The 18600-nt window shown below is 41.4% G+C and overlaps 1 protein-coding gene across 1 annotated transcript in view; it reads left to right on the plus strand.

Moving 5' to 3' along the window:
• Positions 1–18600, plus strand: part of LOC103361043 (protein phosphatase 1 regulatory subunit 37) — a 66085-nt gene that overhangs the window by 17591 nt on the left and 29894 nt on the right. The window contains exons 3-10 of the mRNA XM_008287032.1: positions 429–474; positions 5535–5635; positions 5834–5953; positions 6921–7068; positions 9449–9604; positions 10384–10496; positions 16993–17134; positions 18196–18362. Of these exons, the coding sequence (XP_008285254.1) occupies positions 429–474; positions 5535–5635; positions 5834–5953; positions 6921–7068; positions 9449–9604; positions 10384–10496; positions 16993–17134; positions 18196–18362 (993 nt within the window). The remainder of the gene's footprint in view (positions 1–428; positions 475–5534; positions 5636–5833; positions 5954–6920; positions 7069–9448; positions 9605–10383; positions 10497–16992; positions 17135–18195; positions 18363–18600) is intronic.

Consider the following 18600-nt stretch of genomic DNA (forward strand, 5'->3'; position numbering starts at 1 on the left):
GGAAAAAAAAAAATCTGTTTTCCGCCATTCGCACAAATCTGCCACCTCCGGTGATTGATGCAGTCAAATTAGATGTATGTGGAACACTGGCTCTGGCAAATGAACACATCAACTGATGACCAGCTGTTTCTAATTATTATACACTGGTTAATTAGGACGCCGTGTCACCATCAACGGCGGCGGTAAACTGTGTGAAATTCATAATTCATACTCTGGCATCCAATAAGCCTCCCTGATCAAACCAGTACAGTGTGGCATGGATGGAGAGGCCGAGCGGAAAGAGACGGGGTAGGGTGGATGGTGTGCTGTGGGTGCCAGATATCTGAGCGTGTGTGTGTGTGTGTGTGTGTGTGTGTGTGTGTGTGTGTGTGTGTTCACGCCTTTCCTCACACCTCCTGCTTCTGCCCCTCTCTCTGTCTCTCTCTCAGCAGGGTGTGTGTGTAGGTGGCAGCATGGAATGTCTGGATCTCAAAGGTAAGCTGAACGCATCACTCCATCATTATTAAATGTGATTGAGGACTTCATTTGACATTCATGATACACTTAATGATTTTATAATGTCTTATATAGTCAGTGAAAGTGGACTTTGCAAATGTAAAAATGTAATAACATATCCAGGATAATTTTACCTTTGTCAAATACTCCCACATACACGTCTATTCTTAGGCTCAATTGTAGAGACTGGCATCAGTGCAGGTGTGCTGATTTATCGAAATTATCTGTTAAACAAAATATTAAACAAAATGTGTGTGTGTGTGTGTGTGTGTGTATCTTTGGTCCAAATTCTGATTTGTTTTTATATGTTTATCCAAAGCAAAATTTCCTTCAGAAGTCTGCTTTTAAAACCCAAAGTAGGACTAACTGCTGTGTTGCCTTACAAAGTGATACCACTCCTAGACTCGATGGGGTGGAATAACGCCACTTGTTCCTGATGCGTTTCTAATTTTAAAAAAAAAAGTTCTCCAAATGTGTCAATACATAACATAACATAGAATGAGGTGGATCATTACATCACTGGTGATTACAAATTGGATGACCAAACCAAAGTATTTTGTCAACGCTCACCTACAATATTTACTCACTGTATTTACATCAGTTATTTCCGGATTTAGTCCTAACTGAAACCTGAACCACTTTCTGCAGCCCCGAAACTAAACCGGAGCAAACCTTAAACCTGGCCAGACCTACATACAGGAGAAAACAAATGGGAAAACATGGAGCTGAAAAATGAAGCCAACATGGAAGTGCTAAAAAATATGTGGTCCCACTGATGACCACTTGAGGCTGATTCCCATAGACCCCCATGATAAAATGTTCAGTCTTACAGCTGCGATAAACGCGTTTATGGCCTGGTACAAAAAAATTGTTTTGGTCTCCAATTACTACAACTGTACAGGGAGGAGATTTTTTCTATAACTCTCACATTTGAATTTTATTAAGGCTCAAAGTTATGCATAATTAAGTAAGTGGCCGCTTTGAGTGACAGGTAGCTGCCATTATAGGACAGTCCATGTGTCTCCCATGGCCTGTCTCGGCTCCACCTAGGCGCCACCTCTTTGATCACTTTTGAATTAGTTTTGGAAACTCATAGGCATCATCACAGCAAGTCCGTCCAGCTTTATATACACTCTATTAAACCAGATCCTAGTTCAAAGGTGAATCTTAAAGACATATTTTTAGCTCAGTGTGATTGGCCTATAATAATAAACCACATTGTAACAACAGCTGAGCAGTGACAACAAGTGGTAATTACAGGATTCTACATGTGATCCTGCTGAATAAATTCATTAGTATAAAAGTTAATGTACTTTGTACCATTCACCTTCCTAACTGAAGGAGATTAAATCATAGTGGCAAACAGTAATGAAGAAAAATGTAACTCCGACACTAAAGTTCCATTTGCATCATATAAGAAGTGTTACATATTATAGAAAGCTTGGGGCATTGTTGATAGACTATGTGCAGAGTCCAAATCTCCTGTTTTTTCTCAAAGAAGCATTCCATCAACTTGAATATTGCAAGCTCTGAGTGAGTTTTCCTCAGAGGTAACAGCTCCTAATCTTTCTTTGTTCATTCAGTCCAAGCCAGTATTATATTTACGGCGTCCGTAAGTACATGAGGGTTCGCTCTGTCCTCAGGTCAGTCACAATAAAAAGGCAATAGTGCACATGCTTTGTAAAAGGGTGCATGCGCAGAACACACAGATACAGCATACTGCGTGTCTGCAGATTGAAGTTCTCCAAATGGACCTCCATGAATAGGAATAGTAGCATAATAGCAACAACTATGCATCAGTGGTGTTGAGAGTTTTCTGTGTGATAGTTTGCATTTAGTATAGAGTATAATCAAGGCTTTAGCCAGAGCAGGTTTAATTTATTGTCCAGCGTGCACACGTTGGGTGAAAAAAGCAAGCAGAGTACTGGACCGAGTTGTGCTAGCTTGTAGTTTATTCAACAGCCCGAGCCACTTACTTGTCCTCTGCCTCCATGCATGCTGCTTCCTCTTTACTCCACGCTGCTAGAGCTGGTCACACCAAAGCCCTGCTGTAGGGCCCTGTCCTCAGTAGACTACCAAGCTCACATAATCATACTATTTAACTAAGCTAAAATGAATACAAAAAAATAACCAGATCTTTAAAAAAAATATTGGCTATAAACTTGTTTCATTTTAGTTCTAACATTTGACCAACCGCAATCCTGTTTTGCATTTCAACTTTATGTACATCCTAATCCTAAACTTGTACCTCTTACAATAAACAACACTTAACTCTGGTTCAATTTACAACTCTGAGCTTCATACGAGGCTAAACTTGATTGCAGCACTAACACAAAATTAATACAAATTCTTACTCAAAACATAAATCCTGAACTGATGACAGGTCTTCCTTTAAACTAACCCTAATATTGGTTCACATTTTAACTCTAACACTAAATTCTTATCATAAATCAAATTTGATGGGGCCTTTGTGTGACAGTTATATTAAAGTAAGCCTAATATTGGGTAAAACCCAAACCTGAACCCAAATTCAGTTTGTAGGACTGGCATTAAACTAAAGCTGATCCTTGCAAAATCCTAAATCCAAATGCATCTGCTAAGTAACGTCTTTCACAAGTGAACGGTGGACAGAGCTTCCGCACTTTAAAGGTCTTAGAACCCCACGAGTCCTCTCTTGTATCGAAGTAGAGCAGCAGACACATCTGTATACAGCAGCAGTGTCAAGTTGTGTGCGATGCCATGATGGGCGTCACTGTCGTCACGCACTGATGACATCTGACTGCGGGTGTCGCTGCCTTATTATCTTCCAGACGCAGGGCGGATTAGAAAAAATGGGATTTCAGATGGCTCTTCCTTACACCCCACACGCCCTCTGCCATCGCTCAGTTAAGTGATTATTGTTAAAACAGAAGGGGAAAAAATCATTTTGGAAATAATTATGATAGTAATTATCATTTCCCCTTCTTGGCTGGGGAGATAAGAATTAGCCCAGGAGAGAGAGCAGGGGGTGGGGGGCAGACTTTTAGAGTCTTAAAAGTCACATGAATTTGTCCAATCAGTCACAGTTTGATTTGGAGTGTGACTTCTGATCAAGGCTGGGAAGCAACTGTAATCAGACTACAAAATGTTAACTTTAATTCCTTAAGTGCATTAAGAAATACAGTTCATACATTTCATTTACTACCTTAAGAAAGAACATGGGGTGTGAAGGTATTCAGTATTCAGATTACAAAAAGGATAAACTGATCCCTGATAATCAAACCCCAAAACACAGTAATCACTCAACAACCATAGTTGGTTCAATTTCACAAAATAAAATGAAAATTTCCCTGTGAATAAGGACAAACTAAAATGCAAGAGTACAATCACCACATGCACATTATACTGTAAACAGATCAAATAAACCAGGGGACGAATGATACTTTCGATTGGTCAGTTTCAGGTTCTATTCCATTTTTGTCATTTACTTTGAAAAATGTAAACAATCTGAATTCTAAGGAATAGATTGAACATTAGGTCAATAATAAGAAAAACTGGTCACTCAGTTCAATTACAGTGTCAGGATTCACACGGTGAAGTACCTCTCTGTAGCTCTGGATGTCCAACTGCCCTGATAGTGAATCATTCCCGGATGAGAGCAGTTTGTGTTTGTAGGACGACAGACTGACTGAAATGCATGTGGGGATGACAAGTGCAGCACAGTGGTGTTCAAGATGCATTCAGGTTTTGTCACAAATGATTTAACATATGCGATTGTTTTTCCAGAAACATAACCACCTTCAGTTCAACAACTTCTGCACACAGTTTCTATTTGATTCAGCTCACCCTCTCCACTGAGGGTGTAGCATGGTAGCAATGCAACAGCAACATCGGGTCTTCCTCTCGTTCTGCACAGGGTATAACACAAAGACAGGTGCGGGGTTCAAGTGATGATGTAGTGCATTACCTAAAGGCCAGGGCACCAGTTTCAGCAATCCATCTAAAAGCCACACACTGTACAGAAAGTTGCAGCTTTGTTTGTGTGTCGCGATGCTGTTGTGCAAAACTGTACAGAAATATGCACCAGCGTCAGTATGTTACACACTGCATGTGACCAGGTACAAGAACAGAAATAGAAACAGGAAGTACAAAGAAAGGGAGCTTTACATGAATGTATGAGGTTCTTCTAGTACATCACACTACAAGTAGGAAATTAAATTTTTAAAAATGTAGAAAAAAAGAAAAGATATCTGAGTATCTATTGTAGTATCTGCTAAAATGTTAGTGTTCAGGAAAATGAAGTAAAACATACTCTGTACATCAGTGGATATTGTAAATAGTTTTCTTTTTTATGCTAAGGTGCACATTGTGTAGGACACTATATTATTTAAGTATATACTATATTTTGTCAATAGTATTTGCACCGGCCAAAGTGAAGCTTTTAACTGCCATTTATACTGTTGGGTGGAACACAGCATAGCATTTCTCTGTAATGTAGTAGAGTAAAAGTATAAAGTAGCAACTGGAAATACTAAAGTAAACAACAAATGAATGGATTTAATTACAATCTGCCGCTGGATTCCAGTAATAGGACTAAATTGACAGTTTATATATTGTAATATATCACTATTATACATTGTTTAATTGTTCATTCTACACTCAATGTGGTTTTTTTGAGGTTAAGTAATCTGACTACGTTTGGCACTTTTAGAAGTTGAGCTGCTGTATACAGCTATGTTTATTGATTACAATGGTCTGCAGGCAGACAGTAATCAATGGAGACTCGAGCATTCACAGCTTGGAAGTCCAATCATGAAAAACTGGAGCTGTCATCATTATTTCTCTTTCTGTGTTTCTGATTAAGTCTCAGAACTTTATTAAAAGAAAACACACGCACACACACGGATAAACTTTGTCTATAAAGGAAGTTGTTTTGTCGTGATTTTTGCTGAAATGTTCATTTCAGAAAAAAGGATAAAGCACATTTAGAGTAGTGCAATTTTGCCTGTTAGCAAACAGCCTCCCAATTATCTTCCGTTTGATTGCTTGCCTCCATCAAGGTGAGCGATTAGACCACCGCTCCTGTGAAGCTCTGGAAGTCGTCCTGAAATCGCTGCACTTTGATTTCATCAATCTGCAGGCAGCCCAACTGGAAGAAAATGTGAGTTTTATGAGCAAAACTTATTTTCCTCATCTTCGTCTTCCAGTTCCAATACAGTTTCATATTCAGGCCTTTTCTTGTATCAGATTAGAGGCTTTTTTTTTTTTTTCTTTCCAAAGAAACTTCATAACGTTCCTGTCAAATTTGGGCCTTGCTTTCTTCATTTTTTTCCTTCACCATTTTTTTTTTCTTTTCCAGGGAGCATCGTCCTTGCTGGATATGATTTTATACTATGAATCTACAACACATCTTGACATTTCTGACAACAGCAGTATGGGAACATCGGGTTGGAGGGCCCTTGCTCATTTGATAAAGCAGGTTGGCTGACGCAGTGGAATAGTAATCTTTTCATGTAGGCTTTCTCCAAGGGATAATGTACATCCTAGAAAGTGAGTTTGTGGCACATTACATGGATAGAAGATGGAGGGCAGTGCAAACAGGGTGAGAAGTCGTCCCACTGCAAACACAAGTATCAACACATCAGGACATGCACACACTGGATTACTGCAGAATCACAGATAGCATTAATAGGCACAACTGTTACCACTCACTGACTTACAGGTTACTGTGATCAGGGAGGGGCGGGATGAGAACAAAACAATGCAGCACAACTTTGTGTCCAGATTATTTTGTTGAATATGTAAGTACCAACGGACTGATTTGGAATCTTCATTTGAGTGCTTGTAAAGAAGACTGGCATGTGTCTGCTTAGCAAATCTGTCATTAGTGTAGGTTTGGATGTGAACCACATGGGCTAACCACAATGAAATTAAACTGGAGGGCACACTCTGATGTGCATAAAAGCATAAAGGCCTTTGACAGATATGTTTGCGAAGGGTCTGCCTTCAAACCATTGGCTAAATACAAAAAGTTTATGTGTATGACTTTATTAAAAACTCTCAAAATCTCAAAACAAACATATGTTGAACGTATGCATCTGTTTCCTGACAACTCATGATGAAGGTTTTTGTGGTTGGGTTTCGGTAACTTCACCGACTTACCTAAGGCTACGGAAAGATTTAGTTCCTTGTTAAAGCTAGAATACACGATGTTTAAATCTAAATGAACATCCATTTTAGGATTCTAGGAAGTGCACAAATAAAAATCTAATGCTTCAGACAAAAAAAGAGGAAGGATTTTACTCTAATAAAAACATTGTTGACAGTGTTTCTGTCATCATACTCACTGCTCTTACTCATCTTACGGTATTCCTGAGGTAGACTGGGCTTTAACTGGGAATTTCTCTGCATTCTTCATGCTTTGGCACAATGTGTGTGTCTTTCAGAGTGTGCGACTGTCCAGACTGGATGTATGTAATGTGCCTGTGGTTGACTATCCCGCCCAGTCTCTATCTAAAGCTCTGCTGACCAGCCGGCTCACAGTGCTACACCTTCACAATGCCCAGCTCAGCGGCATGCCTCTATACACACTAGGTATGACACACACACACACAGACATGCACACGCACACAGTCATGTGCAGCAGTTGATGCGTCAGCTGCTCAGTGCTCACTCATGATACATCAAGCTCATATTTTTTACAATAAAAAAAGAAAAAAAATGTCTGAAAATAAGCACTGTGCGCACACTTCAGTTTGTGTACCTAGAAATGGAAATGCATATGTGTTGTGTGTGTGTGTGTTTGTTTGCTCGTGTGTTCTGTGGCCAGCAGGACCAGATTTTGACCTGTGACCCTCTCTGCAGGTCTGGACCCGGATTAGAGGCCTAATCTCTTACCTGTCACTTTACACACCACTGCACATGTCTATAAAGGCTCTGGCAGCCAGGACACACACATACACACACATTTTGGATTCACATATAGTCTCTTGAACTAAAATATGACCCAAGACATGTTTTCCTTTCTCATAGTGCACACCTGAATATGATCCGTACAAGCTCATGAACTTCTTAATTATATATGGCCACACATTTATGTTTATGCACACTTACAGAACTTATTAGACAATTATTATTAATGTGTTTAAATTTTTAGAAAACAATCAAAACAGCAACTTCAGCAAAGTCCGTCCTCTCTGACCTTCATTGATCGGCTGCTGTTGGAGGAGGGGAAGGGAGGAGTGGGATGCTTGCTGGGAAGGTCACATGACCACAAATGAATATTGTGTTGATACAGGCACAGACACACAATTACTGGATGAGTATACACTCATATAAATACACTCACCATGGGAAAACACAACACTCAGAGGGGGGTTGAGTGCTGCACATGGATGGACAGATGCACACACACTCACACAAGTCCTGTGTAATAGAGGGAGTTAATAATAGCCTTAAGATACAGAACTAGATAGTAATGTTGCAGTGTTTAATATCTACTTTAATGATCATATAACCAAATAAAAATCACAAAAAAAACAATTTTTAAAAAACCTTGTAAAGGAACTGATGTCATGATAAATCAGTCTCCGTTTCAGACATTTTGTCAGGACAAAAAATCCAAACAACGAACACAGTCTCTCAGCCGGGAGCAGAGACAGACCCAAATGGACACAGTATGCTGCCCACTCTTCCTGACAGTAACTTGTTCCTCCAACATTTTCAGCCGCTTCCTGGATCTCTTTGATATTTTAGGGTCTGCCAAACCCCCTCCTCCTCCCAACGCTCATCCCTCACCCCACACCCAACACCATCATCATGCCTGTACCGAGCCCACCAGCACCCCCGCCCCCTTCCCTCCTAGCAGGGGGTTCCAGCTGAGGATCATTGCCTTCGATCGGAGGGGCTTCTGATTACGGGATTGGGCGCTCACGGTGGAGTCGACCGGATCAATCCCACCGATTCCACCATTTGGTTCCCACTGTGCCTGATGACAATGTTGGCATTCCACATGCAGCCCAACAGGCTTGATCAAATCTGCAGCATCGATCTGGATGCAAGAGCAGAGAGGGCCCAGGCAACATGGACACATGTGTACCACAGTAGAGAATGCATCACACAAATACACAGGGACAGTCCACAACACACACATACAGACAAAATACGTCTCCAAAACACTATCTAAGCTGTCATAATAAAAACTGTAAGGTTTTTACAATGGCATACATGGTGAATTTGTTTTGGGGGGGGGGGTTTGCAAGGTTTTAGGTCAAGACTCTAGTTTCAACAACAGCTTGTGCATGTTAGAATGGTAAAGGAGGACGCTTCTTTACTACAATAACTGCAGATGGCAGCCATCCTTACTGTGCTCTCATTTTCATGCTCATGTTCACCCAGTTCCAATCCGTAAGCCTCATGTGTGGCACTGAGAGGACAGACTTGTACAACAGATACAGTATAATATCAATTTTAAAACAACAATATGTCTTAATGGTGTAAGGGATCAGAGTATGGTCACCTTTTGGATCCCCTGTTGGAGTAGCAAATGTATTTTTATTACACTCTGTAGCCAGAAATCTCACTAGTTGTGTGCAATCTGCAGACGCTTCACATGATACCCACAGATTCTATCCATCCCCAATGCACTGACCAACCTACACAGGCCTGATCTCCAGCTGGCTTCTCACCAATGAACACTGTACACATATTATATATAATCATATATATAATATACTCTTGATTGGGAACAGGGAAACAATCTCTGTCATTTCCAACATTACTAATATGATACATTTGCACTTGGCACCTCTATTGTAAGGATTTGGATAACCAGATTCCTGATTTTACATGAAAAGGAAAAACTGAAATTAAAACTAAATTTTGAGGAGAATAATGGTACTTGAATTGAGTGTTGCAAACTTTGAACTGTGCTTCTGCCCATCAAGAGACCTGTTTATTTTCTTGCTGCCTGTAGCTGGTACACTGAAGACAAACAGAGCTTTGAAAGAGCTTCACCTTACCAACAACCTGTTGAATAGCTACCAGGATGCCTTGCAGCTGGGAGACCTGCTACGATACAACACTACTTTGCAGACACTGGAGCTTAGCAACAATGCTATAGCAGATGCTGGTAAGATGCATATTTTTGTTACACACCAAAAACTATGTTTATTTAGAGCTGCAAAGTGCCAATTTAATATGTAAAATGCCATGTTTTCACTGCAGTGTGTGATTGCAAGAGCAAAAAGATTCATCCTATTTGTGAAATTAATTTAATGTAGTACGCTTGTTGTAATGGGTGCTGAATAGAATCGTTTTTGAAATGATATGGACATAAAATAACAACAAAGAAAGGGTACACAGTAAGTTGGAGAAAGTGTGACTGTGTGGAAAGTGTCTCACTATTCATTTGATGCTAAATTGCTTTGTCGACAAAACTGTGTTCCTGAACTCTTATTGTTCACATTGTGTTATTGTGAGTCAGAGCAAAATTTGCAGAAGTTAGTTGAAAGTTCCACACATCCTATTAACCAGTAGTAATAATTTTCTCAGGCCTTTTTGCTCATTAAACAATGACTGACCTAACTCTGTCTGACAGAAACTTACAATGAAGAAACAGTAAAACAACAATATAGTTCAATAGAGTGGGACAGGTCATCACACTGTAAGTTGCAAACTTGAACAGTGCAGGTGTTTTATTACCTAATTAATATGGTTATGTGAAAAGGTAAAGCATATAGTAACCTTCTGCATATTTAGCTATAAATCATATGTAACTCTACAGCAACACTCCCACTAAACATCTGGCAGTGCTATTCACTTTCAAACACCAGCATATACAAGTAGTAAAGTTAAACACACTTTGGTAATTTCATAATGATTCCATGTTTTTTTCTTCTGATTATGCAGGCTTGGAAGAACTCTGTGATGGTCTGAGGTGGCAGACAGCAGGTCTGAAGGTCTTACTGCTGAGGGACAACCAGATCACTGTAAAAGGCATGGATCATCTGGCCAAGGCTCTGGTGAGGAACATACCAGCTTTTAGTTTAGAACTTAATCAAATAATGCTACCTAAATGTGTTCTGAAACCAAACAACAGAAAGGTTACCCCACCCTGCAGCTGCTGACTGAATTTAGTGCCCAATGATTGTCAGCTGTGTGTGTAGAAACATAAAGGGCAAAGTTCTGCATTCAGGTTTGGTAAATTAGTGTCGTGTTTGCTCGTACATCTTCCAGAACCTTTAGTTATGATGAATTTGGAAAACTATCTGGCATGAACAGAGCTTGTGAGGACCAACCTATTGATGACTATCCAGAAATATAGAGCATAGAGGTCATCTGTCCTCATAGAGGTCATCTTTCCTCAATATGATGTAAGACTTGGACCTTGTTGCTGGTGATAATTTGGACTTTTAGTGAAAATGGCTTGCATAAAGAGTTGTCAGAAGACATAGGGCATTTGAGGGCAGTTCAGTTTACCAGCAACCTGGAAGAGACTCTAAAAATGACCCAGAGTAGTTATGGTGGGTGTCACAGTGCTGTTAAGGTCATAGAAAGTTCTCTTTTTAAGAAGATGGACAATTTATCCAATATTTCAAGTAAGGACTACTACAAATTAGGAGAACTAGGGAATCTTCTCTAAGCTAAGATGGATGGCTATCTACCAGCCTTGGTGTACTTGGATGCGGCATCAGCCCCAATGTGGAGAAGATGTCTTACAACTTAAAACAGAATTTGCTTTAGCCTCAAAGTTTAAGGAGTGTCATGTCTTTTATCCCCCTTTTGCTTTCTTCGCCCGTTTCATCTGCCATCCGACCAGAATAAGAAATGACTCCAACTTTGCACTTGCTAGCAGCAGCTCCCTACCTAAAGCACATAAACTGCAGACAGTGCATGAGACCAGGGTCTCGCCTACAACAGCTACAGCTGAAACAGCATCTAAAGATACTAGCTAAACACTGCCTCATCAGTAAAACCTGTGCCCGCTGAGGAAATGCCATGGCTTCAGATTAAAACCTTTGAAGACAGCAAAGCCTTCCTGACCATCTTTGCATCTCACCAGCAACTGGCAACTGCATGACGTGTGTTGAGTGCAACAGTGACAGTCATCTTAGAGCTCTACATGCTAGTCCACCTCCACAGGTACCTAACACCTTAAACTCCCTGTGGTGGTACATAAGATGTTAGAGATGTGAGGGCGTGTGTTGCCAACAATGCCACCTAGGGGAATTTTACTTTCAGTGCAGACACACAGGCACAGGGAGAACATGTAAACGCCTCACAGAAAGATTCCAGGCCGAGATATAAACCCAGGACCTTCTAGCTGTGAGGCGACAATCCTAACCGCTGCACAATGAACCAACACAGCAGTTCCACCAGGATGCAGCAGCCGTGATAGGCCACACACTGTAGAATACAGCCCAAACACTTCAACAGAACAGAGACACTTGGTCAGCTGGAAACCCAGTGACAGGTGAATGAGCAGCTACCTCAATGGCATGACACTGCTCCCAGCGAAGACTCCAAGCAGGGCAGTTACACACTGTGCAACCCATGCTTCAGCTGTCAATGTTACAAAATGGAGTGGAGACCAGTGACATTTCTGCCTGTCACACAGCAGCAGTGGAAAAGGAATGGCAAGAGCAAATACCTTAAATGTGGGCGTAGAGTACGGGGGCATGCAACATTAGACCTTGGCATGCCTGACTGTAAACCACACCACAAGACATGCACTACCATTAGAGAGAGTTCAGGTAGGAGAGCCGCTGGTGTTGCACTTCCAACACTGACTGAATGCAATAACATATCAGACAGTCATGAGGATCACCCAAGACTGTTCTTTATCACCCCTGCCTCAATATCCTTGCTGACAGGATCTTAGCTCAGAATCATAAAGCCCACATCTTTCATCTGCTTGGGAGAGAAGTTCTCAGAGTGCTCAGAGCAGCAGATGAACAGTCCTGGCAACAAACTCTTTGCTCAGAAGCTAGACCGAGGGTTGGTCTTGATGGGGGATGTATGCCGAGGGAATGTCAATCAACCCACTGTTTACGTCTTAAAGACTAAGATCCTGGAAAACAGGAGAGCTTCACTGTTCAGACCATGCATAAGTAATGTGTATTTTGCTCCAGTCTCTTGTCTAAGGTATGTTTATCTTATTTGTAATTGTTTGTCATTATTTCCTGTTCTTTTTTGAAATTCTCAAAAGCTCAGTTCTTAGATTGTTCTTCCTGAGAATCCTCAGGAAGTAGAGTCTCTGCTGTGCCTTCTTCATTATTGAAATGGAGTTTGCAGTCCACTTTGTAGGTGCCCAGGAACCTGAAGTCTGGCACCATCTCCACCCTGTCCCCATTTATAGTGATGGGCTGAATGTCCGGTTTACACCTCCTGAAGTTGACAATCAGTTCCTTCGACTTGGAGGTGTTCAGGATGAGGTTGTTGGTGGTGCACCAGACTGATAGTCGCTCCACCTCCATTTAAGCTGTCTCATCTCCTCCAGAGATGAGCTCCACCACTGTGGTATCATCCGCAAACTTGATGATGGTGTTGTTCAGGTGGGTGAAGGTGCAGAGTAGAGGGTGTAGAGTAGGGGACTTAGCACACAGCCCTGTGGAGAGCCGGTGCTGGTGCTCAGTGCTGAGGACAGATGGGGCCCTACTCTCATCCTCTGGGAGCAGTCTGTCAGAAAGTCCATGATCCAGTTGCAGATGTTGCGGGAGAGACCCAGGTCCTCCAGCTTGCTTGACAATCTGCTCGTATTTCAATGGTATTGAAAGCTGAGCTGAAGTCCAGGAAGAGCAGCCTCACGTAGCTCTCTCGCTATTCCATGTGTGTCAGCGTGATGTGCAGAGCGGTGGCGATGGCATCCTCTGTAGACCATTGGCTCTACAGGTGGTGGGGGGCTGGTGGGGGTCGAGTGTGGGTTGCAGGCATGAAGTGATGTGACTCCGTACCAGTTTCTCAAAGCACTTCATAATGGTGGGGGTTTGTGCCACTGGCCAGTAGTCATTGTGACTGCTGATATTGTTCTTTTTTGGCAGAGGAATGATGGTGGAGGACTTTAAGCAGGGTGGGGCACTGGGTGAGGGACTGATAAAAGATGCTGGTGAAAATCCCAGCTAGCTGGTCAGCGCAGTTCCTCAGCACCCTCCCTGTCACACCGTCAGGTCCTGCAGCTTTCCGGGGGGTTCACTGCTCTCAGGATTCTCCTCACTTCCTGTACCTGCACAGTCAAGGTCTGGCTCTGGGGGGATGTCAGCTGCAGTGTGGGCCTCGTTGGCGGCTCAGCCTCGAAACGGGCGAAGAAGTGGTTAAGCCAGTGAGGCATCCCCGGAGATTGCCGTGGTGTTGCTGGATCTGAAATTGGTGATGTGCTGGACCTCTTGCCACACCTGCCGGCTGTTGTTGCTGCTGAAGTCCTCCTCAAGCCTCGAATGTTTGAGACTCAAGGTAACTGAGGAGGATGGTCAGATCAACATCAACTTGATTCTAGGATAGGCAAGACTGTTACCACAAACTAAGCCCACCATGCAAGACTAGAGTCATGTACAGCTGTCTCCAAGTTTGACTTTTGAGTTATTAAATGTACTGAACTTTATAAAAGGGGCTAAAATGTCCTTTCAAATTTTGCTCACATAGTTAATGCTTTCTCACATGATTGTATTTGTAGGACTGCATGTTTCAAAAAGTAACAGAAATTGATGGACACACTCTCAGACAGGAAGTTTTGGACACTGTCTCTGACCCTGAAAAGAACACTCAGGCCTTAATTCTATCAATCAGAAGGACCTTTGGAAAGTATTTTGAGAAGCAACTGAAGTTATCCTTAATTAAATGGGAACCTTTTCCCCTGATAAAGACTAAAAGCTTGGAAGTAGCACATGCCATCTGAATAGCTTCAACAAGTCCCAGCATTGATGCTACAAGTCCCTGGAATGCTATTGGAGGAAGGAACATACTTCCAAAAGGCGTTCTTCCATTTGGTCTTTTAATGATGGTGGAAGATACTCATGAAAGGATTGTGATCTGTCATGGCCTATCAATGGGAATGTTGGGATCCTGAAAGACCCTACTCCCATCAAGACAGAAATGTTTAATCATAGAATGATGGTGATCCTTTAACACAATGTTGTATTGATTTGCAGTGACCCTCCCCTCTAAGGGTAGGCATAAATTATGCCAGTGTAATACCCCCTACAGCATAACAGAGCCACTGGACTCACTGTAGGAATCAAAAGTTCAGGTTTATCCTTTAATTTGTCACCCAATATTAAGAAACTACAATTTTGCTTTGTGTGCACGTTTCCTACTAAATAAAGAACTGTTGTTGCTGTGATAGTGATGCCAGCAATGTGGGAGCTTTAAATGTACTGGGCAGGGTCAATCCCAGAATTAGTTCTCTGGGATCTCAAAGCTAAAAATTCAAACGTACTAGAGAGAGGCAGCTTGAAATAATTAACCTAATGCCTGATTCAGTGCTACCTTGATTATGCAAAGCATAGGCATTGTGCCCCTATTAAAGCTTTAAAACAAAAATGGAGGTATCCTCAGATCTGATGCTAGAAGTCATGTTGGAAGGTTGAAGTTCTTACCACTTCCAGTGAAGGACAAAGCATGTCATAATCAATTAAATGTTGTTTAGAGGATTCTACATGGATGCATTCCCTGCTATTTTTATATCTGTTTCAAGAAGGTGGATGAACTCTACAATCACAACACCAGAGTAAACCAAATTCTTTATAGATTTACTTCAGGCCAGGGTCCCATGTTTGAGGTCAATGATGAAAACAACCCGAGGACTTTGGTGTAGTGTCTGATCAACCAAATTTTATATGCTTTATTGGAGTCCTATCAGGAAAATGGTAAAAACTTATACAATAATCATTTTTGCTTATCTTATGGATATAGATACAAGCTGAACTTAACTGTCCGGTGGGTACCTGCTTTCTTTTTTCTGGCATTGCGGAATTGAGCCTCTTCCAAAGAATTCCCCTCTAAAAATGTCCCACCTCCACCCAGCTGATTGTACACTCCTAATAATATGCATTCCTTCCGCCTGATTGGCAGCATAAACTGCACCTTCCTGTCATGTGAGTGGCGATTGTGGAAGTCAAAAGGCTAGAAATTAAAGGCCTGCCACGTAAGCTCACACACTCACACTTCCCCTGTTTCCACAAGTGCTACCAAAAGAAGGAACAGTTTGATTAAATAATAGATGTGTGTTAAGGAGGGCTGCTCATGTGGCCTGCCAGTCACTGTCCTTGCAGGCCATAATGATGATAATTAGACCTGTAGCTGGTTGTGTCAAATATGATAAGGAGAAGAACTATTATTAACCTTTCTAGTTGCTGTATCTGCTTTTCCTCTCTGTCCTCCTGGCTTGTTGTGGTATCTTCTGAACGACGAAGGCGACGGTGGCAGATGTGGGCCAAAATCCACTTAGCTTCAAGTTGCAGAATTTAGTTGATTACTTCTAAATTTAATCTTTGCTTGCAAAAATTCTAAAAATGTTTTTTTTTCCTTAGGTGAACGTGTCATGCGGCACTCTCGTTTTCTTTTCTTTTTCTACTTTGCATGCATTTGCTGTTATGTTGTTTTTTTTTTTTGTTTAAAGCCAGCATGTCATGTGTGAAAGCGTACTGTGCTTTTGGTGGCTTCACACTCCTACCCCCCTCAAACTTCTCACTCCAACCCTCCCGTGGTTTACGTTTGACAGGTTTCAACCGTGCTTGACTCTCACACACTCTCAACCACGCAGTCGCCTCTTTAATTGTCTGCTATTATCCCTTGTGCATATCCATTCGGGGTGCTCTTCCTCTCTTTCCTCCTCCCATCTTCACCGGAGAAACTTCTTGCCACGCGTTGGATGTGGCGGTGCCTCAGCGAGGAAAAAGGGGGGGCCCTCTCAAGTGTGTTTGTTGTCACCGCGGTGCAAATTAACTCCGAAGAAGACGCTCTCTGGGTCTGTCAGTTGCCTTCCTGGCTTCCTTTCCGCCCCCGTGCTCCCTCTCTCTTCAGAGCAGTGACCAGAGGAGTTTAACAAGGGTGGCGAGGCGAGGGGGCAACCGAGGAGTGGGTGGTGCGTTCCTCTTCAAGCTGTTGGGCAACATGGGCCCCTCGTGCCCCAGACACCCCCAGCTTTATGCACCAGCTAATCAACCTTCAATGCTAATGTGGCTCTAGAGAGTGAAAACAGAAGTTCTGAGCATTTAACATGAGAGGAAACATTTTGAAAAGGAATAATAATCACTGCATAATAATAATGATAATTAAAACTTCTTAGTCTTTCCACACTCGGTTGCATACTGTAAGTAGCATGCTTACACATAAGCCAGGCCTAAAGCACTGGAGGGTCAAGGAAGTCATTTGAACTTACTAAGACTAACTTGCTTTAAATTTAGAATGCTTAAAATTCTGCATTTTCTTAAAAATATATATATAAAAACTCCAGACTGAACAGTTTGTTATTTTAGGTAAGAGCTGAAATGAGTCAGTGTGACCTTGTGACTTGTTTTGCAGCCAGTGCTGAAGGTCCTGCAGGTCCTGGATTTGGGGGAGAACCACCTGGGTAACAAAGGGATTCAGGTCATCAGGGAGCCTCTGATGGTGAACTGCTCAGTGCTGCAGCTTGGCCTGGCCCAAGCAAACATCACCTGTGAAGGTACAGTACACAAACATCGTCTCAGTGTTTGTAGAGTGTGTGACTGTGTTACAACTGAAGAAGTTTTCATCAAGATGAGGCTAAATAACCTTTATTTATAGTTCAAGTATATATATTTTTGTATATTATAAAATGAACATAAGTAATGTGCTGTTGATAGTAAAGTGTTTTTTCTTCTAGTTTTGAATATGATAGGTTAACAAGGTAATTCAGTAGTAATATTTTACCATCATTTTTAGATCCGATTTCAAATAAATATCAGTATTACATTACTTTAGTTTCACATCAGCCACAGATGGGACTGCCTGCAACTTAATGTTTTCATTATTGAATAATCTGTGGATTATTCATGAATGTCTATAAAATGACAAAATACAGTAACAATGCCCACCACAATTTCCTGCACAACAAGCTGACATTTTTATTTTTTAGCTTGTTTTTTCCAACCCGCAGTCCAAAAGAAAGACAGAAAATACCCACATTTAAAAAGCCAGAACTGATTATTCATTTGTTAGTTGTTTTTAAATTACCAGTGATAATTTTTTAGGATATTTCAAGATAACATATTTTATTTGTTTTTCAACTGGTAATTTTCTCCTTCAGCTCTGTGTTGTTTATCTCTTTTATTTTTATTTTTTCGAGAGCTAAAAAAAAAAAAAAAAAAGGAGCTCTAGTATTAGTATAGAGTATATAGTATATAGTATTAGACATGCCTTTACCTTTGCTGTGACACAAAATCACTCCCAGATTAACCGTTTCCCCTGTAATGCTCTAATTTGCAACTTTAAAAGATGAACAGCATGTTTACATGAATTAAAATGTGTTTCTCAAAGCAGTGCCGCTCTGGATTCAAAATGTATCCAAACGCTTGATGTAGAATTTTTTTTTTTTTTTTTAGTTAGACAGCTTTAAAGTTTAAAAGAGAGCTCAATCTAATAGGTATCAAGGTAAAAGAAATGGAGTCATACGTAATCTAGTAAATGCAATATGGACCAACCTTTAAAACTACTCCAACAGGTAGATCTTCTAACTTTCTGACATCACTGCTTTCTTTGGCGAAGGTGCTGTGGCACTGGCTGAGTTCCTCGCAGAGAGCCGTCAGATTCAGAGACTGGACCTCCGTCAGAACGACGTGAAGGTCGGAGGCCTGATGGCCCTCAGTCTGGCCCTTCGAATCAACCGCTCTCTGGCCAGTCTGGATGTGGACCACACACCCTCACAGGAGCAGGTGGGTGCACATATAAGTACATATGGGTGTCTGAAATCCTCATCACATCAGTGGCTCCTCTGTTGAAACGTGACCAACCCAACATCTCTCCCTACTTTTTACTGTATTTTAGATGAGAATGGCAGAAAAACCTAAACATGTTCCCATCAGCCTGAACTATTTGTTTGGTGCTAGTTGGCAAATCTTAGCATGAGACATGTTTGAACTAAGACGGAGAACACTATTAAAACACTATCTT

The sequence above is a fragment of the Stegastes partitus genome, unplaced genomic scaffold, assembly GCF_000690725.1.
Source record: "Stegastes partitus isolate 25-593 unplaced genomic scaffold, Stegastes_partitus-1.0.2 Scaffold483, whole genome shotgun sequence".
In the NCBI taxonomy this organism is placed as follows: Eukaryota; Metazoa; Chordata; class Actinopteri; family Pomacentridae; genus Stegastes; species Stegastes partitus.